At 37.7% G+C, this 22,089-nt stretch overlaps 1 protein-coding gene across 1 annotated transcript in view; it reads right to left on the bottom strand.

Annotated features, from left to right (window-relative positions):
* TTN (titin) overlaps positions 1-22,089 on the bottom strand; it is a 270,598-nt gene that overhangs the window by 75,696 nt on the left and 172,813 nt on the right. The window contains exons 190-230 of the mRNA XM_074338692.1: positions 21,361-21,627; positions 19,559-19,656; positions 18,691-18,859; positions 18,319-18,585; positions 17,946-18,212; positions 17,574-17,852; positions 17,073-17,481; positions 16,843-16,967; positions 16,473-16,739; positions 15,425-15,694; positions 15,032-15,334; positions 14,633-14,935; positions 14,180-14,367; positions 13,975-14,089; positions 13,583-13,867; positions 13,332-13,483; positions 12,564-12,711; positions 12,209-12,386; positions 11,786-11,907; positions 11,404-11,691; positions 11,001-11,297; positions 10,688-10,874; positions 9,922-10,037; positions 9,529-9,828; positions 9,030-9,329; positions 8,831-8,936; positions 8,531-8,727; positions 8,142-8,447; positions 7,765-8,043; positions 6,874-7,173; positions 6,472-6,774; positions 5,996-6,358; positions 5,411-5,713; positions 4,980-5,279; positions 4,215-4,511; positions 3,827-4,111; positions 3,438-3,731; positions 1,830-2,129; positions 1,402-1,710; positions 1,124-1,314; positions 295-724 (exon numbers count right to left, since the gene is read on the bottom strand). Coding sequence (XP_074194793.1) covers positions 295-724; positions 1,124-1,314; positions 1,402-1,710; positions 1,830-2,129; positions 3,438-3,731; positions 3,827-4,111; positions 4,215-4,511; positions 4,980-5,279; positions 5,411-5,713; positions 5,996-6,358; positions 6,472-6,774; positions 6,874-7,173; positions 7,765-8,043; positions 8,142-8,447; positions 8,531-8,727; positions 8,831-8,936; positions 9,030-9,329; positions 9,529-9,828; positions 9,922-10,037; positions 10,688-10,874; positions 11,001-11,297; positions 11,404-11,691; positions 11,786-11,907; positions 12,209-12,386; positions 12,564-12,711; positions 13,332-13,483; positions 13,583-13,867; positions 13,975-14,089; positions 14,180-14,367; positions 14,633-14,935; positions 15,032-15,334; positions 15,425-15,694; positions 16,473-16,739; positions 16,843-16,967; positions 17,073-17,481; positions 17,574-17,852; positions 17,946-18,212; positions 18,319-18,585; positions 18,691-18,859; positions 19,559-19,656; positions 21,361-21,627 — 10,263 coding nt within the window. The remainder of the gene's footprint in view (positions 1-294; positions 725-1,123; positions 1,315-1,401; positions 1,711-1,829; positions 2,130-3,437; positions 3,732-3,826; positions 4,112-4,214; positions 4,512-4,979; positions 5,280-5,410; positions 5,714-5,995; positions 6,359-6,471; positions 6,775-6,873; positions 7,174-7,764; positions 8,044-8,141; positions 8,448-8,530; positions 8,728-8,830; positions 8,937-9,029; positions 9,330-9,528; positions 9,829-9,921; positions 10,038-10,687; positions 10,875-11,000; positions 11,298-11,403; positions 11,692-11,785; positions 11,908-12,208; positions 12,387-12,563; positions 12,712-13,331; positions 13,484-13,582; positions 13,868-13,974; positions 14,090-14,179; positions 14,368-14,632; positions 14,936-15,031; positions 15,335-15,424; positions 15,695-16,472; positions 16,740-16,842; positions 16,968-17,072; positions 17,482-17,573; positions 17,853-17,945; positions 18,213-18,318; positions 18,586-18,690; positions 18,860-19,558; positions 19,657-21,360; positions 21,628-22,089) is intronic.

The raw sequence follows: 22,089 nt of genomic DNA on the forward strand, positions 1-22,089 counted from the left end.
TACTAGGTTTAATACAAGAATTTAAAAACTATATGATTTTACATATGTGTGTGCATATCTATGTGTGTATGTATACATATATAGATATGTATATGTACTGTGTGTATATATATGTATGGTATATACATATATACACACATACACACACATATATACTTCTGATAGTCTATGTAAGTATGAAACTTTTAACTTTATTAAAATAATTTGGGATAAAAAACACAAGAAATTTAAGAGCAGAATTATCCATTTAGTGGCTTTGGCCTTTATAAATTCCAGAAATGGAAGCATACTTACATATGGGGTCTCCTGCAACAGCTGGATCTGATGGTTCACTGGGAGGGCCAATTCCTGCTGCATTTATTGCCATTGCTCTGAATTGGTATTTAACACCTTCAATCAAACGGGGAACATTAAATTCCAAGCCTTTCATTCCCGCTTTGGTTATTGGTGCTCGGCTAACACGTGACCAGTAGACACCCCCTTCTTCTCTCTTCTCCAGCCAGTAGCCAGTAATTGGAGAGCCGCCATTGTCGGAAGGAGGAGTCCAGCTCACTAGCATTGATCCTTTGGTGCGCTCCAAAACTTTTGGTTTTCCCGGAGGTCCAGGAAGGCGATAAGGATCTTGCACGACCACTTTATCTGATTTGCACTCATCACTGGTTCCATATTTATTCACTGCCCTAACTCGGAACTCATACTGACCATTGGGGATAAGTTTCCAGACCTAGAAATAAGATGAATAGTAAATTCTTAAAAAGAATATACTTAAGTTGATTTCCAGTTATTTTAAAATTAGTTATGTTGGTAGGAAAGACTAGAAAAAGAAATAAGTCTATAAACTCAAATATATAGTTTCAAAATATGTAGATTTAAACATGGAAAAAGCCTTTTAAAATGAGAATAGGTAAGTTTAATGCACCTAATAGTGGATCTTTCAAGTAAAAGAGACTGTATATCAAATAATTGTATTTACTAAGTGGCCTTACATGTGTGGTGCTAAAAACCACAATAAAGCTTTTTGTGTGTTGTTTTGAGTTTAATCATTAAATTCCAAGCTTATGCTAGAATGTTGTTTATTCCGGGCCATGTCCTTTTAATGTGTATAATATTTAAAAGTGTTTACCCCATATCTCCTCTCTACAGCATTGTTGGAGACTTCCTCCCATTCGGTTTTCTTCCTACTTGCATCACGTTTGTCAATAACATAATGGGTGATTTCACTGCCACCATTGTCTAGAGGGGCATCCCATGTCAAGTAGCAAGATCCAGCTTTAATGTCAGTCACAGCAAGATTTCTTGGTGGGGATGGACGATCTGGAAAGAAACCAATAGAGATTGAGAAGACAATCCTTAAGCAGACACTGGATTTCATTTTGATATATAAGAAAGCACGTCACTTACCATATACTTCAACATGAACATTTCGGAACACTGAGCCCAGGCGATTGGAGGCAGTAATTGTGTATGTGCCTTTGTCCTCCCGGAAGGCTTTGGGAATGCTAAGCTCAGTCTTTGCCTCACTTCGGGATACTTCTTCCTTGGTTATCTTCAGTGCGTCAGTAGGTTTTTCAATCACAGTTTCATTCTTGGACCACTCAATCTTAGGCATTGGAAGGCCTGTCACATCTGCGGGGATGTTAACAGGCTCTCCAGCCTTAACTTTGATAGTGTCTCCTCGAACAGACAGGCGCAATTTAATACTTGGAGGCACTGCAAAGAGAAGGGCAAGAGAAAAAAAAATGAGCAAAGTCATAAGGATGTTTGCTCAACCTATGAGATAAAGGTTACACTGTAAATTGTATTAAAATTATTATGTTCAGATTCCACACCTTCATCATCTTGTATGACCACATTGAGAGGCAGGGATGGTTCACTTTCACCAATTTCATTGACAGCTTTGACACGAAACTCATACATTTGGTGCTCATCAAGATTTTCAACCAGAAAAGATGTGGTTGGGCAGAGTCGCTTGTTAACTCTTTCAAAGTCAGGTTTGTCGTGACGCCGTTTTTCAATGATATAGCCTTGGATGGGGCTGCCGCCATCACTGCGGGGCTCTTTCCAGTCAAGGGTGATAGTGGACTTCGTCCTTTCTGTATATGTGAGCCTCTCAGGAGATGTCGGAGGACCTTAAATTTAACCAGAGGCAATTTGAAATGACAAGCATGAGATAAATATTCATGTAAGAAATATATCACTTCAAATTAATTATGTGAATTATGGGTTTCTGTTTGGCATAACCTTACATCCATCTTTAAACTCCTCAAAACATCTGTTATGAGAATTATAACAGAAAAATTATAGGCAGAATTTTTCTTAGTAAACTTTAGAGTCGAGATTATTAATTGAAAAGAAATCAAAGGGCATGCATGCTTTTTTTCATATTTAACATTTTAGATACATTGGCTCTGTCACTGGGGAAGCTTCTAATCCTAATGAACTAGGAGAGCAGGTTGTAAAGCACTGCTTTGGAAGACCAGCCAAGAGCAAAGTGTTCCTTCTTTTATTAACAGACAATGGATATGTCTACTGAACATGTTCCCTCTAGTGTGGGTTTAAAATGGGGTGGAAAGAGAATTTCTGCAATGTTGCTGTAGTTTGGTGCCCCGTAGGACACAAACCAAAAGAATAAGCTTTGAATGGTGAAACTAGACCTAATCTACTCTTACTGACTACTATTGCAACCAGAAGCAGAGCTTTGTAGTGGAAGCCCAGCTCATTTCTGTTCCTCTGCCACAACTTGAGCTATCATGGAGATTCCGAGAAGAGCTCCTACAGTGGTGTAGGATGTAATTTTTTTTTTGGGGGGTGATGGTGGTGGTGGAGGAATAACTCCTTCTGTCTCTTGGGGAATGGGTCATCCTCAAAGATTTTGCTTTCCTGGATGGAACGTCAATGTGCATTACTAAGTGTGTGCAATTTTAGGTTTTCATATTTATTCGTGTTGGTCAAGAAGATTTCTTTTGGTTGGCTTTTATACTTTGGTGGCTCTTTGTGGTTTGGGGCCTCCATATCCTTCCAGTGTAGGGCCTACTTGAGGGCTAAAGGAAGACTAAGGTGTTTATCCTAAGGCAATATCTGTCCTGTAATCTTTCAAAATCAATGAACTCTCTTTAACTACTAGACTATTAAATTAATTACTCTAATGTATTCTATTGCAAAGATGTAATATTTCTAAAGTATTTTAAGGTTATTGCTTAGTTCTAGTTAGATTTAGGTTTTTTGCTTGGTTTTGTGCAAAAACTACAGTGAGCCAAAAATTATAGCAAATATGGTATTCTTCAAGTTGTTGTAGTTTTTTATTTACTTTTCTAATTATTGTCTAGCTATAGATCTTGAGACTGGAAGATTGAAGCCATTAGACTCAACAAATAAATGCCACAACTAGAAGCATATAATATTTACTTTATAAACACAATGAAAACTTTCTTTTTTACCTAGTGGATCAACTGCAAGAATTGGTCCTATTTCAACAGGAGGACCACAGCCAAACTTGTTCTTGGCAATCACGCGGAACTTATATTCTTGTCCCTCAAGGAGACCTGTGATGTCACATTTAGATCTCTCAGTCTCTATTGGTTGTCTCCAAGTATGCATCTTGGCATCCTTTCTTTCAATAATAAAGCCCGTGATTTCACTTCCTCCATCATCTGCTGGGTCAGACCAGTTAAGCAGACACATTTTTCTGTTTGTTACAACAGGTTTTAAGTCAAGAACTGGCCCAGGGACATCTGAAAAATAAAACAACCAAAAAAAAAAAAAAATCAATGTAATAAGATAGCATCACTTAGGAAAATCCTATGAAAAGCCACATAACATTCCTTACCAAAAACTTCTACCCTGGCTGCCGCAAATTTGGAACCACAGCTATTGGTAGCTGTAATCACGTATCTGCCATGATCTTTTCTTAGTGCAGCCTTGATCATTAGTTCAGATTTGGTTCCAACATTCTCTATTACAACACGGTCTTTATCCAGTTCTCCTTCTTCTATAGTCCATACTTTTGTGGGTACTGGACGGCCAGTTACCACAGCTGGAATTCTAAGAGTCTTCCCAGCCATTATTTGTATTCCAGCCTTGACAGAAACATCCAGTTCCACATTTGGAGGCTCTGTTGAAAGAGAACAATCATATATTAGCTCAAGAAAGTTAAAAAAAAAAAAATCCCATACTGGGAAAATATCCAGAATCTTCATCATATAACTGCTAAGCACCTTGTGGTTCAGCCACAGTAACAGGTTCTGTTTCTCCAGGTGGTCCTTCTCCTGCAGCATTGACGGCACTCACTCGAAGTTTGTAATCTGCACCCTCTCGGATTTCTTTGACAGTGTACTGGCGGACCTTGATCATCTTCTCTGTGCAGCGTGACCATTCATTTGTGCCAACCAGCTGCTTATCCACAAAGTAGCCAATAATTTCCCCACCCCCATTGAAAACTGGGGGTTCCCATTGTAATTCAATAGTTGTACAGCTTGTGTCAGTGACTCTTGGGACAGGTGGCCCAGGTGGAGCTAGAATGCAGACAAACAAATCAAAACTCACTGATACTGTCAAAATGTACAGTAGCTTATCTACACCACTTTTTTTCCCCATGGTGCAACGTAAGTGTAATATGGGTTAGTACTGTTTTGTGAGGCTATTACGTTATATACATAGATGTTTAAAACTTTACATTGTAACCTCAAAATATATGGCCATAGTCATTGCTAGTATTTTGTTTGATTTTTCCAGCTTTATTGAATATTATTGACGTAAATATTTAGGTTTAAGGTGTACAACCTGATAATTTGATACATGTATATATTGTGAAATGATTACCACAATAAGGTTAGTTAACACCTCCATCCCCTCACATAATTACCATTTCATTGTAGTGATAACATTAATTTACTCTCTTAACAACTTGCAAGTATATAACACAGTACTGTTAATTATAATCACCATGCTGTACCCCATTTTCTTCTTAAACAATTACTTACAGATTGGATCATGTGCTGTTTTGGGATCTGAAGGAGGACTGAACTTTCCAGGTCCAGCTGCATTTTCAGCACATACTCTGAAGACATAGGTGAGTCCTTCTAATAGGCCTTCTACATTGGTCTTCAAAGCACTCAGAAGGTTTTTGTTGACACGAGACCAATGTGTACTATTAACCTCACGTTTTTCAAGCCAGTAACCCAAGATGGGGCTTCCATTATCCTTTGGTTCATTCCATTTCACTAGCATACTGTTTTTGGTAACATCTTCCACAATAGGCTTATCAGGAGCATCAGGTGGTTCTGATAAAAAGAAATAGCATATTTGAATTAATTCCCTCGTATGACATAAAATTCAAATTTACAAGCTGTGAAAATTCATATACCAACACATATGATAAAAAGGCAAAATTTAGATGTTAAAGAAACCTTACCAAATGGATCTTTAGCTGTAAGTGGCTTTGAAACACATGGTGGTCCAGGCCCGAACCTATTTTCAGCTCTTACACGGAAGAGGTACTCTTTTCCTTCAATCAATTTTGTCACCGAATATTTGCAATGTCTAAGTGTTGAAGTGATAACAATCCATTCTGAGTCAGGTTTTGTCTTGTCTTTCTTTTCTAAAGTGTAGTTTATAATTTCACTGCCACCATCATCAAGGGGTGGTTCCCATTTGCAAAGGACTGAGTTCTTTCTAATATCTTCAAATACAAAGTTGATTGGTGGTCCTGGTGTATCTAATATTTCAAAAAAGAGCAGTGATTAAAAACTTGTGTGGAAATAGTTGCAGCAGAAAATGTAAATGTTCTGTTTTTCCTATTTCTGTCTATCTTTTTATCACATTAGCTAATGAATAACAAGGTCAGTTGATTTCCTTTAATAGCCAGGAGGAAAAAAATGGGACTGAGGACACCTTACTGAAGCTATTTTCCACTTCTTTTAACTCCCCCCCCCCCCAAACTTTTTGTTTTTGTTTTACTAAAACTCTTATATTGGGAAGAGTAGTTTTAACTACTTACCCAGCACAGTGACAGTACAAGGAGCTTTTGCAATACCATGGTCATTTTCAACTTTGATCATATACAGGCCATGGTCAGGTCGGAGAGAATCTCGGACGCGTAACTGAGATTCTCCTTTTTTACTATTGTCAATGCTCAAACGCTCTGGCAGAGGCAGGACAAATGGTTCTTCTTCTTGAACTTCACCCTTCTTCCTCCTAATTGTGGGTGCTACTTGCTTCTTAATTTCCTCTGGTGTAATAACTTTTTCATCCTTTAGCCATGTAATAGATGGGTAAGGTGACCCAGAAATAGTTGCATCAAGTGCTATTTCATCACCTCGTTTCACTTCTAGGCTTGTTCTCATAATGACTTTTGGGGCATCTGTATTGATTAAAAACAATATTTGGTTTCAATTCTGATGAAAATATCTGACAAAACATTATTCTCATTTATTTTCTAATGGGAAAATGCCAACCTCTTTAAATGAAACTTACCAATAGGATCTACAGCTTTGGTTGGAGGAGTGGCCCGAGAAGGTTCACCAATACCAGCCGCATTTTCTGCTCGTACACGGAACTGGTATTCCTTTCCCTCTTCAAGTCCTTTTGCTGTGTAGGTCAGAACTGGTACCAGGTGTTCATTGCATCTCTTCCATCTGTCTTCACCCTTAGCAATCTTCTCTATGATGTAACCCATTATCTTGCTACCTCCATCGTACAAAGGTGGCTTCCATGTAATGGTCATTGCCTCAGCTGTAGGATTATGAACCTCAACATCTATAGGTGGATCAGGGGGCTCTGAAGAGCAAGAAAAAAACTGTTAATATAGAGAAGCCCATCTTCTTAAAATAAATTGCATATTTATTCCTACTATATTACACTCATGCCTAAACTTACGCTTTGGATCTTGAGCAATGACTGGATTTTTCAGTTCAATATATTCTCCTCCACCAATCTTGTTGACAGCTTTAACACGGAAGAAGTATTCACCATTTGGTATGAGATCTTTTACATTCCAAGATAATTTATTCTCACCAGACATGACTGGTATATATGTCCTCCTCCCAGCTTCTCTGCGTTCCAGGACATAATGAAGAATTGGGCTCCCACCATCAAATTCTGGAGGTTCCCAGGTTAATTTACAAGAACTCTTGGTCACGTCACTTGCTTTAATAGCTTTGCATGGTCCAGGTAGGCCTATTAGCAATACAATTGATAATAATTATTGTAATTTGAAAATTCAGCATATTACTAGCATACTCTTTCTCCAAGTGGGACCATTCACATTTTGAATGGGACAATCTTTGATGTTCAGGAGTATTCCTTACACTGCAGGCCATTTAACATCCTTGGCTCTCAACTACTAAATGTCAGTAGCTCCCCCTGAGTCTTTGTTCCAAGAAAAAATGGACCCCCAAATTTCCATACACCATTTGTATGTGTGGGAGGAGAGGGCAGTAAATATTACTACTCGTGGTTGAGAACACTACGGAAAAATGCAAATACAATTAATAAAGGAATACTGGTTATTTTAACTTATTTTGGGTATGCTATGCCTTTCCTTTAAATTAGCACCTCACAGGCAAATAATTACTACAGAAATAATTTAGTCTAATCAGAGTTTAACTACCAATTTCATCTATTGCTTCTCATATCGGAGAAAATAATCTGAAAGGACATTTAATTTCTTAATGGCCAACTCATGAAGTCATTTATACTGACACTGCAAAGTTAACTAATTTTCCCAGCACATGCAGAATGTCTAGTGTTTCATCAAAGAATGATTACCTATGACTTTGACATTGATTGAGGCAGTTGCTGAGCCGAGCTTATTCTCCAGTGTAATGGTGTAAACTCCAGCATCTGCATGGACACTCTTGAGAACTTCGAGGTGTGCAGAGATGTGATCACTCTTCATTGTTAATCTATCACTTGTTTTAACTTCTTTGCCATCTTTATGCCAACTAGCGGTTGGAACTGGGACAGCTCTGAACGGAACAGGAATGCTTAATTTTTCACCTTCAATAACAATAATGTCATGAGTCTCCAGATCAATTGTTGGCTTGCCTGTAAGATAGAATCCAAAAGAGGAAAAAAGAGTATGGCAAAGGAAATGCATGTGTAAAGGCCTGTTTTATTAATTATAAAAGAAACTGTGTTCTTACAGTCTGGGTCTTTGGCAACCACGTTTTCAGAGATTTCAGATGGCTCACTGACACCAACAGCATTGACAGCTCTCACTCTCAGCACATACTCCTTGTCAGGAACGATACCTTCCTCAACCTTGAATTTCAAGTCTTTTATTGGGCGAGAATTAACTCGCATCCATTTCTCAGTACCTACTGGACACATTTCAACATGGTATCCTATAATAGGACTTCCACCATTTTTCTCGGGAGGCTTCCAAGCAATGTCAATGTGCTTTCTACCAGCATCAGTCACATGCAGGTCAAGGGGAGGTGAAGGAGGACCTGAAAAAGAAGTGAAACGTTCACATCCACAATCTCATCAGTAAGCTCTAGACAATATCCTTTGTATAGTCAGCATGACTTACTTGTTGGATCTTCAATTGACAGGATTTCTGTGGGTTCACTTGGGTGGCCAACTCCAGCTTCATTTTCTGCCCGAACCTGAAACTGGACCTCCGTGCCTTCAATGACATCAGTTACTCTGAAGTTACAGTCAGGGCCTGAGGTCTTCCCAGCTTTCACCCAACGGGTACCTAACTTTTCTTTCTTCTCAATGATATATCTATTGAAATAACAAAGCATTTCATTAGCATTAATAAAAAAAACAAAGTTAAGAACTTTCAGTTGTGTGTAAATTATTCTTTATGCATTAATTAGAATTCTACCTCTGTATTGGTCTTCCACCATCATTTTTAGGTGGTTCCCACTTCAGGTCAACATGTCGTTTGGTCACATCAACAACTGTCAGAGCATAGGGTGGTCCAGGGGTGGCTGAAAGCAAAATATTCAATGGTTAGAAAAACCAGAGGGAACAGTGATAATCCACTACAAATAATGTCATAGATATTAAGTTAGAAAGCATACTAAAGGTGTCTTTGGCCAGGACGGAGTCCTCGATTTCACAGTAGTCACTTTGTCCTATGGCATTTTCTGCAGCAACTCGGAACACATATAAAGCGCCTTCAGTCAGTGGAGTGACTGTGCATTTGGTGTCCTTGACAGTTGTGTCCACTGTTTGCCAGCCTTTTCGCCGCACGTCTCTCTTTTCCACAATGTAGTTGGTGATGGGGGATCCTCCATCTTTCTCAGGAACTGTCCACTTTAGGTCTGCTGTATTTTTTGTGATATTAATAACTTCAAGCCAGCGAGGTGGTGATGGAGGATCTAATGAAGAATAAAAGAAAACAAATTCAATTTTTTATTGTCCAAGATTCAGTTTTCCTTAAATTCTCTAGTAATCACTAGGAAATCATATAGCAAGAATGAAATAATCTAGTAATACGTTTTTTATATTGTCTCATGTCATAGTTCTGAGATGTACTTTAGAAGAATGTATATATCCTAAACATCAGGAGTGACTTACATAGCTTCTCCCGGCAAAGCACAGGATCACTGGGTTCACTGGGTTCACTTTCCCCAGCCTTGTTCACAGCTCGAACACGGAATGAGTATTCCTGCCCTTCCATGAGCCCTGGGAGCAGATGCTCTGTGGTGGGAACTCCTTCAGCCACTCGGACCCAGTCATCTGTTCCAGTCTTTAGCATTTCAATGACATAAGACTCAATCTTTGCTCCTCCATCATGTTCTGGCTTTGTCCAATTCAATATTAATGATGTTTTGCCTACATCTTTGACAGTTGGTTTTCCAGGGGGCCATGGAGGATCTGCAAGCCAATGAGGTGAAATCATTATTTAGGTTTGTCAAAAAGGAGTTAATATAAGCTTCAAAATCATCACATAAAATATATAAATAATACCTATGGGATCCTTTATTAATATTGGTTCAGTCGATCTACTTGGTTTTCCAGGTCCAGCGAGATTTTCAGCCAACACACGGAATCTGTATTTTTTCTTATTAGTGAGTCCTTTCACTCTGAATTAGGAACAAAGTGCCAGTTGAATACCATGACAAGAAGCAGAAACCTCTATTTATTTGATGTAGGAGAGGCTAATTTATTTAAATTGTGAAAAACTTATTCAGAAATGTAACAGAAAATATTTCAATGTGAATTTAAAATTGCCTTTTTACTGTCACACACTTTAGATTTGACTAAATGTACCAACATAATTATAATACAATAATAATGATCATTATCATAATATGCTGGAAGACCAAACACTTTGAAACTTCCATAAAGTTTATATTTTATAATGAGTTAAGAAATGTGTATGGAACACACCATTTTTTAAATTACATGTTAATAGGGAATATAAGTAAAAATAATTAAAATTTTATAGTAATATATAATCATGTACAATCAAAAGGAATACTAAAGAATGAAAAAAAAAATTTGAACTTTTATTTAAGTGTGTTTTTCTAGGATCCATCAGCTCCAAGTCAAGTAGTTGTTTCAATCTAGTTGTGGAGGGCGCAGCTCACAGTGGCTAATGTGGGGATTGAACTGGCAACCATCTTGCTAAGAGCACTGCACTCCAACCAACTGAGCTAACTGGCTGCCCCCAAAATGAAAATTTTTATACACTATTGTTTTTAACATCTTGATGGACATATTTTGGGCATACCTGTATGTTGTGTCCTTTATTGGCATCTTATTGCATTTAACCCATTTATCAGTATCAGGATCTAATCTTTCAACCCAGTATCCAGTGATTGGGCTGCCACCATCATCGTCTGGCTCACACCATGTGAGAGTCACTGCATCTTTAGTGATATCAGAAGGTTCTAGGCGAGTTGGAGGTCCAGGTGGATCTATAGACAGGATAATGATGTAAGCGTTATGTGTCCTATATATAAGCATGACACCTAAACCCAAGTTTGACATAAGCATCCTTCTTACTTTATTTTATTTTGCCAACTGATTAATGAGAAACTTACCAAACTGATATTTGGCTGTTATTGGAGAGGCCTGAACTGGCTCGCCAACACCGTACATGTTTTCTGCAGCAACTCTGAAGATGTATTCTTTATTGGGTGTTAATTTGGTTGCCTTGAAGTTTGTGTCCTTGACAGTTGATGAGAGCTTGTGCCACACTTCACTGTCTGTCGCTTTTCTCTCCACAACATAGTTTGTGACTTTAGATCCACCATCATCTCGTGGTGGGTTCCATGTTAGAAGACATGACTCATTGGTCACATCTGTGATGTCAAAAGCAGCTGGTGGTCCAGGTTTATCTGTGGATGACATTACCAGTGCAGAAAAAAACATTTTCAAAAATGTTTCCTTTTAAAAAGTAGCTGAAATGAGTTTGCGTACTTTTAAAATCAGAGTCTTCCTTACCTAAAACGTTCACTTCTACCACAGCAGTGGCTCGACCGCAGACGTTCACAGCCTCAATGATGTATGTGCCGGTATCACTTCTCTTACTATCAACGATAGTCACTGTGGATTTTTGAGGAACATTTTCAATGGTGATTCTCTTGTCATGCTTCAGAAGCATATCAGCCTTCGTCCAAGTTATTTTAGGTTCAGGTTTTCCAGTTACGGTGGCAGGAAGTTCAATCTTAGTTCCTGCTTTTACAGTGAGACCAGCAAGAAGCTTCACGTCGAGGAAAATTTCTGGAGCCTCTGAATGGGTAAAAGATTATTTACGATGTTAGCATGTTCAAGCAGAATTAAAGTCAGAGCCTGATTAATAGAAACAAAATCCAAAAATAAATACCCTGTGTGTCCACAGCCTGGATATCATCTGTGGGTTTGCTTGGTTTGCTAGCTCCTTGCCTGTTCAAGGCCTTAACGCGGTAGGCATACCATTTGCCTTCTTCAAGACCTGTTACTTCCATTCTGTCAGAAAACAAAGTAGGGCATTTTACTATAATGTATATAGTCTGTTCCACTGTGCAGTATTCATAATGTTTCCCAATCTCACACTTCTGGTATAACACTATTTAAATTCTGGATTGCTTCAATATTGGAACTAATGAAAACCTTGAGTAGGGGTTAAGTTCAGCATCACTTTTTAAAATCACACAGGCATACCAGGGGAATTCTCAATTAAAAAACCTAACATTTAGATTTTTCTAAAGGAAAGCTCATTTTAGTGAGTAAGAGTAAACATTTATTCTTGTGCCAGATAATTACATACTTCGTTTCTGCAACTGGTTCTCCACAGGCGACCCATCGATCAGAACCACGTGGACATTTTTCAACAATATATCCTTTGATGCGTGAACCACCATCATATTTAGGTGGCTCCCATGTTAAGAAGATGCTCTTGGCTGTTCGATCTCTCCATTTAACGTTCTCTGGTGGGTCAGGTACCGCTACAACATTTCAAAGAGAAAGACAGAAAGTCTTAGCTAGGCCGTCTATGGAATCTTCACATTGTCAACATGTGCCTTTTCTTCATAATTTCAACTCTAGGTCTAACAGCAAATACAGGTAACAAGAGGCTAGGCGAGAAATCATCAACAATTGCAGAAGTTGACATATTTACTCACTTGCAGGAGCTGACATATTTACAGGTTCATCAACATATGCTGGTTCTCCAGGGCCACACTTGTTACGAGCGCAGACTTTAAATAAATATTCTTTTCCTTGAACGAGATCAGGAACTGTGAATTCTAAGTCAGTCACAAAGTCCATAACCTGGGACAAAGAAATACAGTTAGTTAATTGTTTCCCAAAAACCCTTTCCCCAAGTCAAAAGATTTTTACCATGAGCAGGGATAAAAATAGGAGTTGTTTTAAATGCAAAAGATTAGTAATTTCACACTAGGGAAAAGACACATAATATTTGATCCTTAATATAAGGTGAAACTGTTTCATAGTTTGTACATGTTAAAAAGGTGGTAAATAAGGTGCTGATTCTTTCTACAAGCTTGGCTACTAGAAATACAATTTTAAATCAAGGTAAAAATAGTAAATGAATATAAACTAAGAAGAAGAAAATGGCAGATTAGGGCCAATTAAGGTAATTGGGTGGCTGACTACCAGGGAGTTAAGTACTTAATGTCCTTAGAATTGCTTATAGCTTAATGGGGCATATTAGGTACTTATCAGGTATCAAGTTAAGTCGTTGAGATTTCTAAATTTTTTTTTAAACAAATGGAGCTGAAAATTTGCTTAGCATCAATGCATTTAAAAAAGTTTTTGGTACTTTTTCAGTAGGGTAAAGGTAAAAACATAAATTCTACATGCTATCCCAGAATTCTGGGGTTTCATCACTCTCTTTTTTTGGAGTTGGTACGTTGCTGTTCAAAACTCACTTTAGTCCATGTTTTCCGGCTGACTTCTCGCTTTTCAACAACGTATCCAGTTAATGGGCTTCCTCCATCATCATCTGGAGGTTCCCAAGTCAAATGTACTGAGTCCTTGGTTATGTCACCAAATTTCAGTTCTTTAGGTGCACTTGGGCGAGCTGAATAAATGCAATCAGAAGTCAATATCGTTAATAGGTTGAACCAAGGTTAGTTAATGCTGTCAAATCACTTTAGCTAAGAAAAGTTTAGTTCCTTACCAATTACATTGACATTAATTTCCCCAGAAATTGCTTTCACAGGATTTTCCAGTTTCAGTGTATAAATGCCCTTGTCTGAACGTTCACTTGGAGAAATGACAAGTTCAGCATAGGCAGATAAGGTTTTCATTTTCACACGTTCCTCTTCTTCTAGTATTTTATCTCCAAAAGACCAGGTTGCAGTTGGCCTTGGATAGCCTGTACTTGGAACCAGGATCTTAATAGGATTTGGGACTATAATTTCCAGACCATCTTTAAATGTGCTCAAATCCATTGTTGGTTCAACTACCAAGAAGAAAAATCAATGAGTTTCCGGTACTATATTTAAGCCTCTGGTACCCGCAAAGTAGCTATGGGCTATTCCCAAATCTAAAAACAAAATATTCATTTACCAAAAGTGTCATCAGCAGTGAGAGGACCAAGAATTTCAGATGGGTCTGAAACACCAGCTTCATTTTCTGCAGATACTCGATATAAATATTTATTTCCTTTTTGTAATCCAGTAACCTAAAATTATGAATCAACATTTGTAAAAAACATATATGTATAAGTCCATGATCATACACTGAATATTATTTTTAGATGCAAATATCCTACCTTGTAAGTCAGTTCAGGGACCAGTTTCACATTGCAGCGAATCCAGTTATCTTTTCCTTCTTCACATCGTTCTATTATATAGCCCAAAATTGGGCTTCCTCCATCTGTCAGAGGAGGTTCCCATGTGAGCTGAACTGATGACTGAGTCTGATCTGAAGAATTTAGGTTCAAAGGAGGACTTGGTCTCTCTGAAGTGGAAGAAAGAGTTGGAGCATACCATTTAATTCAGTGACAATTTATTAAGACAATGCTGTAATCATTTCTATCATCCCCATTAAAATCCCACATTTACTAAATTCATTGAATAAAAGTAGTAGGCACAGTCTATATTTTTATTATTTTCAAATTTTTCTGATATACCTTTTTTAATTTACTTTACTTTGATTTACTTTCATTGATAGGCTTAGTTTCTGGATTTCATGAAGGAGTTATTTACTTTTTTGGTAGGCTTACCAATTGGATCAGCAACTTTGACGAAGGGTGTGGCTGTACTTGGTTTTCCAACTCCAATTCTGTTTTGGGCTCTGACCCGGAAACTATACTCCTGTCCTTCCACCACATCAGTGACAGTTGCAGACAGGTCTTCAGCTCTTACTGTCATGGCAGTGTCCCATCTGATAGAAGTCTTGTCCCTTAACTCAATGACATAATTTGTGATCTCAGCACCTCCATCATACTCTGGTGGTTCCCATGTCAGTGAGACACCAAATCTATTCACATCAGTGATTGTTACATTCAAAGGAGGTCCTGGAACATCTGGATTTCATCAAAGAAGAAAACATGGGCTTTGGGTTATATCAGGAATAAAAGTAAAGATATGATAGTGTGCAATTTATTTTTTAACTATCTTACCATATTTACTCCTTGCTTCCACAGGATTGTCAGTTTCTACTGGTTCACCAGTACCAACTCTGTTTCTTGCACTCACACGGAATAGATACTCAACTCCTCCTTTTTGAAGTCCAGTGACAGTAAACTCACAACTGTCTGCACGGTCAGTGGCCAGAACCCAGGTCTTTCTCTTGATGTCACGTCTTTCAACAACATAACCTATGATTTTGCTTCCACCATCAGTTAATGGTTCTTCCCAGGCGAGGCCCACTTCACCATCAAATGTTTCTGTTACTTCTAAGTTACGTACTGGCCCAGGCACATCTGAAATGAACATATAAATTCTTTTTTTAGTGTGCTATCACACTTTTAGTTGTGCTTTGCCAATCAAGTCCAAATGACTCAAGGGCTTACCAATAACTTGTAAATTGATGAATGCTTCTGCTTTTCCATGTTTGTTCTGAAGCACAATTTTATACCTCCCTTTGTCTCCTTTCTTGGCTTCTAAAATTCTGAAAGACGTTTGTTCGGCTGTAGTGTCAACAGTTTGTGAAGGCAGAGCTTCATTTTCCTTAAACCACTCAGCTTCTGCTTTGGGGTAGGCATCGTAGGGCACCACCATTGTCAGGGGCTGGCCGGCATCAACAACAAGGTCTTGATCAGCTGTCTTGATTTTAGGAGCAGCTAGGGAGAAAAACAACATGTGAGTGTGTTAGAGTTATTTCTTGTAGTCCAGCCACACCGCTGTTTCTTTACTATGCATTTGTTAGCAAATATTGATTACGGAACCTTGGAAGTATATCACGGTAACTTTACAGCAGAGAACTCTGACTTTAGAGTTCTCATATTGCAAATGATCAAATGGGAGAATAGAGAATTAAGGATGATGTAAAACCCATAAAATCTCCATTCTAAAAATAAAAAAAAAATCTCCATTCTTTGCCCAAAATAATAACAGAGGACTAAATGTAGTTTTTTTTTTTAAATTAAAGTAGGCACCTCACACTTAATTTAGGATAAATCAGACAAACTTTTTCTTATGTACAAGAGGTGCACTAATGGCTTTTTTCATAATGAGAACCTATAAGGATATCTTGGAAGTTTGGGTCAAGATGAGAACAGACCTAACAGGCACCACAGAGGTTTGGAAAGTAAAAGAGAAAGGGGCTGTTTCTAGGTCTGGTTTTGCTGGGAAATCTCTCAGGGTGCTAGGTTAATCTAGGAATTAATGAACAGCCTCCATGAGCCAGGAACTGTTTCGGTTCTGGCATATAAAGAGGAATGCTATCAATTTCCTCTTAGGACACTTTGTTGTAAGAGAAATTAAAACAGTTAACATTTGGATAGGGCTTATGTAATAGGGCTTTCACAAACATATCTCATGAATTAACTGTGAAACCTGAAATTAATTTACACAGTACCTGTGATATTGTGAGGATATTTGAAAATAAAAGGGACTTACCTGCCAGTTCAAGCTTAGCTCTGGCTTCTTTGTCTTTGGCAATAAATCTATATTCACCCTGGTCACGGGGTTTAATATCACAAATCTGTAGCCTGTGTATCTTTCCTTCACTCATCATCTGGTGTTTGTCACCCTGGACAACAATCATGTTATTTCTTAACCATTGGACTTCCACCTTATCTTTGTTGAGCTCAGCAAAAAAGACAACATCAGCACCAGGGGCTTCGAGAATATCTTGGGGAGGCCTGATGATCTCAACTGGGATTTCTGCAAAGAAAATGTAAAACAAATACAAATATGTTTGTATTTGGACTGACAACTTTTAAAAACTGGTTCTCATCTTAAAATTGTCCTTCCAGTTAATACATACCTTCCACAAAAAGTCTTGCTCGAGACTTCCTGTCTTCTACTCCACAAGCATATTCACATTCATCATCCAGCCTGCAATCTTTTATAACCAGTCTACGTATACTTCCATCTTTTTCAAACTGGTATCTAAAAAAAAAAAAGGTGGAATCATTGGTTAGCTGGCATAATGACCACTAAATTGTCAAAAGTGTATATGTAGCTAAAGAAATAGATTGAGAAGCTTTTGCTTACTTTTTGCCTTCTTTGATTTCTCTCCCATTTCTGTACCATTTTACATTTGCTTTTTCTCTGGAGAGCTGGCAGGAAAAGACAGCATCATCGAACTCAGTGACTGTCTGGTCTTCCAAGTGTTCCACAAATTCTGTAGGGGCTTCTATGATGAGAAGGTCAGCAACAGATTTATCTTGTCCAGCAGTGACAATGTATTCACCCTCATCTGGGAAGCCACAGTCTTTAATGATCAGAGAGTGCTTATATTTATCAATTCTGTATAAAACACGGTTGTCAAAAGCCACCTCTTCTCCATTTCTGGTCCATTTCAGTGTTACATTGAGACGATTCACCTTGCACCAGAATGTGACAGATTTCTTCTCCATTGTTTCAACATCTTTAAGTGGCTCAACAATCCTAAGGTCTTCCTCTGTTGTAAAGGAGAAGAATAATGTTGATTTTGGTTGTTTTCAGAATAGAAAATTGCTTTTAAAAATCCCTAATGCCATGTAAGTGACTTACCTTCCACTATTAGATTGGCTGCACTCTTAACATTTTCACCTCTGTGATTGGTCAGTGACACAGTATAGTTGGCTTGATCATCTAATCGTGCATCTCTAATTCGGAGGGTGTAGACCAGGTCTTTTTGGAGAATAATGTATTTTGAACTATCAAATATGGCTTCTTCATTTCTGAACCATTTGGCTTTGGCACCTTCAGTATTGACTTCGCAGTTGAAGACGACTTCTTGTTGTTCCTTCACATGGGTGTCCTTAAGAGGCACTATGATCCTGAGTTTTTCTGAAAGCAACCAACAAGACTTTATAGTATGAAGAAGGACCAAAGTAGTAGATAATGAATGTGAGTGAACCTTAGAAGCAAAAACAAACTTACCAATTACTGTCAAGTGAGCTGCTGCTCTGGCAGCCCCAACCATGACCACGTAAGTGCCCATATCTTGTAATGTGGCATCTTTCACAACTAGGGTCCTCTTTTTGCCATCAGCAATAATGTCATATTTATCACCAGATTCAAGTGTATTATCATCCCTCTTCCACTGGACTTCAAAGCTTTCCTTTGATATAGTGCAGACAAATTCAGCCTTTTCGCCTTCAAGTACTTCAAGATTTTGAGGCTTGGAGATAAATTCAGCAGCAAGTTCTGGAAAGAAAAAGTTGCAAGATATTGAAAACTTAAGGATTTCTACCTTGAATGCAACAAATATGAATTTCTTAAAATAAAATATTACTCATAGTAATTTTCATACCATGTACTTTGACTTTGCCATCGGTTTGAGAACTTGGGAGTCGGCAGCTGTAGCTGCCAGCATCCTCCAGTTGGGCATTCTGAATGATCAGGATTCTCCTTCGTCCATCACTAAGTATTTCGTATCTTCCTGTTTCAATGATCTCTTCATCCCCTTTGTACCAAATCACTTCTGCTCCAGGCTTGGAGACTTCACAAACCAGTTTGATAGTGTCTGTTTCACTAACTTCAATGTTGGTAAGATTTTTGGTAAAGACAGCTTCTTCTTCTGCAATAATAATAATAATAATAATAATAAATCATTGAGTTAAACTGGAAACTGTTATGTTTTTCCCAACGTATAAACTTCTGCAAAGAAAGCCTTCACTCTTACCCAGTACTGTCAGCATGCCCGAAGTTCTTGCTGTCCTTACTTCACAGGAATATTCTGCTTCGTCATCCAGCAGACATTTGTTGATGACAAGAATGCGCACTGCTCCCTTAGATATGATGTCATATTTTTTGCCCTTTTTAATTTCAGCACCATCTTTAAACCACTGAACCTGTATTTAGGATAAATAAATACCTTAATCAGTTTTTTTGTTCCTTCACATGTGTGTCCTTAAGAACAATGATCCAGAGTTTATCTACAAGCAATCAATAAGGCTTTATAGTAGGAAGAACTAAAGTGTAAATACAAATACAACTCACCCCCAAAAATATGTCAACTGTAATTGTAAAATAAATTTTATAAAAAGAACAAACTTCTTTAATTATTGTTAAGTGAGCTGCTGTGATACTATTATCAGTTATTAAAAATAATGGGAACATATAAGTTTAGAGCCATACAGGGCTTTAGATATCATGCAGAAGCAAACTTCTTTGTTTTGCAGCTGTATAAATCGACACTCAAAGTTGACCTGCCAAAGGCAGTAATGGCAAACGAGAGTACTCAGTTGAGACATATGAAATTGCTGACAGTTGTTTATTATTTTTCCAACCTAAGAAAACAGCAATTTCATATGGTTCAAACTAATAATACCTAAATTCTGATTGTGAATCCAGTGTTTTTCAAGTAACAGTAAATTAATAATGATAAAAAGTGAAATATTAAGTATGTATTCCATACTAAAGTAGTAATCTTTAAGCTAAAAGTAGAGCGATGATCAGAGATAGGTGAGGTTAACTGTTCCTTTTGGCTAAACCAAAAGGAAACATAAAGTTATCTGACAATATAAGACAGCAATTATACAATCACACACCTTTGCATTCTCTCGGGAAATTTCACACTCAAACCGAGCCATCTCTTTTTCTTTAACTTGAAGATCGGTGAGTGGTCTCAAGAATTCCACATGAGGAGCTGTAAGAGAGGGTCATCAGAATTCAAAATGAGGTTTCTAGAAATTTACTCTGACATTACTGTGGTACATATTAAGATTAAATGAGTCTTTTGAAGGTCTTTTTCATCTTAATAGGCTACAACTGATTTTGAAATCACTTGGAGCTGCCATTCAGGTATGATACCTTGCTTTTTACATATCTCTGTAGTTTTCATAAAATTATATCTCCAACTAATTAATATCTATCTATCTATCTATCTATCTATCTATCTATCTATCTATCTATCTATGTATCTATGTATCTATCTATCTATCTATCTATCTATCTATCTATCTATCTATCCATCCGTCATCTCCAGATCAGTTCTTTTGAATGCTGGCTGAAAGAAAAATCACTATCGATACTGCTCCAGAGTTGAAAGTTGATATTATCAAAGGAAACACCAGTAGCAGAGTAACATTATCTTATTTAATGCAGCCAGCATAATCTTTGAGAAATTAGCAGAATTCAATGATAATGAAGCTTGAAGCACTAAGACCCATCTTGTCTATGGCAGAGAGACATGAGTTTGCAATTGAAATCACACACATTGGGCTTTTTTTTTTTTAATCAGCTGCAAAGATGTCACATACACGTCAGCCATAAAATCTATTAGCGTGACAAAGCAATGTGTTTTGTAGGGGAGGGTAATTCGGTTTTTTCACATCTCTTGTTTTATTTATCTCAAGAATTAAGTCAGTAGATGTATAGGATTGGAGAGCTGACCCCTTGCCCTTTCTTCTTTTAGGGCTCCTTGTGAGTCCTTCCCAAGGTGACCTTACATGATGAGTGCGATCCTGGGACACAAATTCTGGCTAATAGTCTTGAAGATATGCTCATTGTAGCTGAGCCTTCTTGGAGTGGAGACAAAGTAAATAACAAGGAAGAAGGAGACCCAAGAAGCTATTTTCTCATAGGCTAAAGCAGAGCAACCACAAAGTGCAAAGAATAAAACAGTACAAGATGCATGGAAGCACAATCAAAGCTACCATTTTGTAGCTGTTGACAGATGAGAAGCAAGTAAACCAAACAGCAAATATTGCACAGAAATAAGCACTGAAAAATGTCATGCCTGGACAAATGAATGAATGAAAAAATGAGCTAGCATGTGGCATTTTGAAAACAAGACTTTATATTTTTTTACCAGAGGAAGAAGCAATACTAAAAACTATCTGAGCTCTTTTCATTCATAGGACTCAAAGAATCCAGGCTTCTCCCCATCTTCTTATCCGTTCTTGTTCTCAGAGAAAGCATTATGTGAATGGGCTTTGTCATACTCCTGCATACCTCTAGTATGTTCCTATTCAAACTTAAATTTCATGCTCATTTTCTAGTTGTTACCCACACCTGAGGATTCATTTTCCTTTCAAATGGAAATTGCTTCCATTTTCTTTTCTTAAACAAACAAAAAAATCATGGCACCTAAGAAGCATAGTGAAAAGTGATTAGTCTGTTCTTATCAGACCAGATGTAGCTGAAGGACTTTTCTTTAAAAAACAAACAAACAAACAAAAAAATACACACACAAACATATACACACACATAAAGGATCAGGTTATGTCAATATCAATACTATAAGTTGTCAAGAAATGCAGTTAGGCCAAGAAAGGCATGCAAAACGTGTTTTTGTTTCATTTAATCAAAGAGTTGCAAATGAAAAGTCCTGTGCAAGAAGAATACTTACGCACAACGTTCAGGTTACAGGATGTCTTAAAATCCTTAGCATCGCAAGTGTATGTTTTAATATCCTCTGGGGTACAGCCATGTATAATAAGCTTTCTGACCCTGCCATCAGCAACAATTTCATACTTCTTGCTTTTGAGAATTTCTGTACCATTTTTGAACCATTTCACCTTAGCATTTTCTCTGGATACTTCACACTCCAATACCGCTGTGGCTTCCTCTTCGACCGTCTGGTCCTCAAGAGGTTTAGTGAATTCAACTGGGGGTTCTGAAAGAATCATACTAATTAGCCAAGGCATCTCTCCTTCCCTTCGTGAAGACTTTCAGCACCTCCTGAACTTTCCTCTCGTATCTCCAGGGCTTTCTCTGTTTTTAAGTTTCATTTGTAAGATTTGAGTCCATGTGAATGCTTTCCTCTCATAATGATGACTCATTATTTGCACATACAGAGGAAAGCATTTTTTAAAAATATGAAACATCAAGGAAATAATAGCCAACTCTTGGTTAATAAAGTGACAGATACCAAGTTTGATAATAATTCTTCCTCCAGCTGCTGATTGAAAGCAATAAAAGCAGACAGGGCAGAAAGAGGAAGTAAAACCTATTCTAGTCAATTCTGACTTTTTTTTAGTAGTCTGTCAACTCTTTTGTTAGGTCAAAAAGTAAAAATAGACTTTTGAATATTTGGTGGAGTTTAATGATCTATGGTACTCAACATATAAAGGTAATT

The sequence above is a fragment of the Rhinolophus sinicus genome, linkage group LG01, assembly GCF_036562045.2.
Source record: "Rhinolophus sinicus isolate RSC01 linkage group LG01, ASM3656204v1, whole genome shotgun sequence".
Taxonomy (NCBI): Eukaryota; Metazoa; Chordata; class Mammalia; order Chiroptera; family Rhinolophidae; genus Rhinolophus; species Rhinolophus sinicus.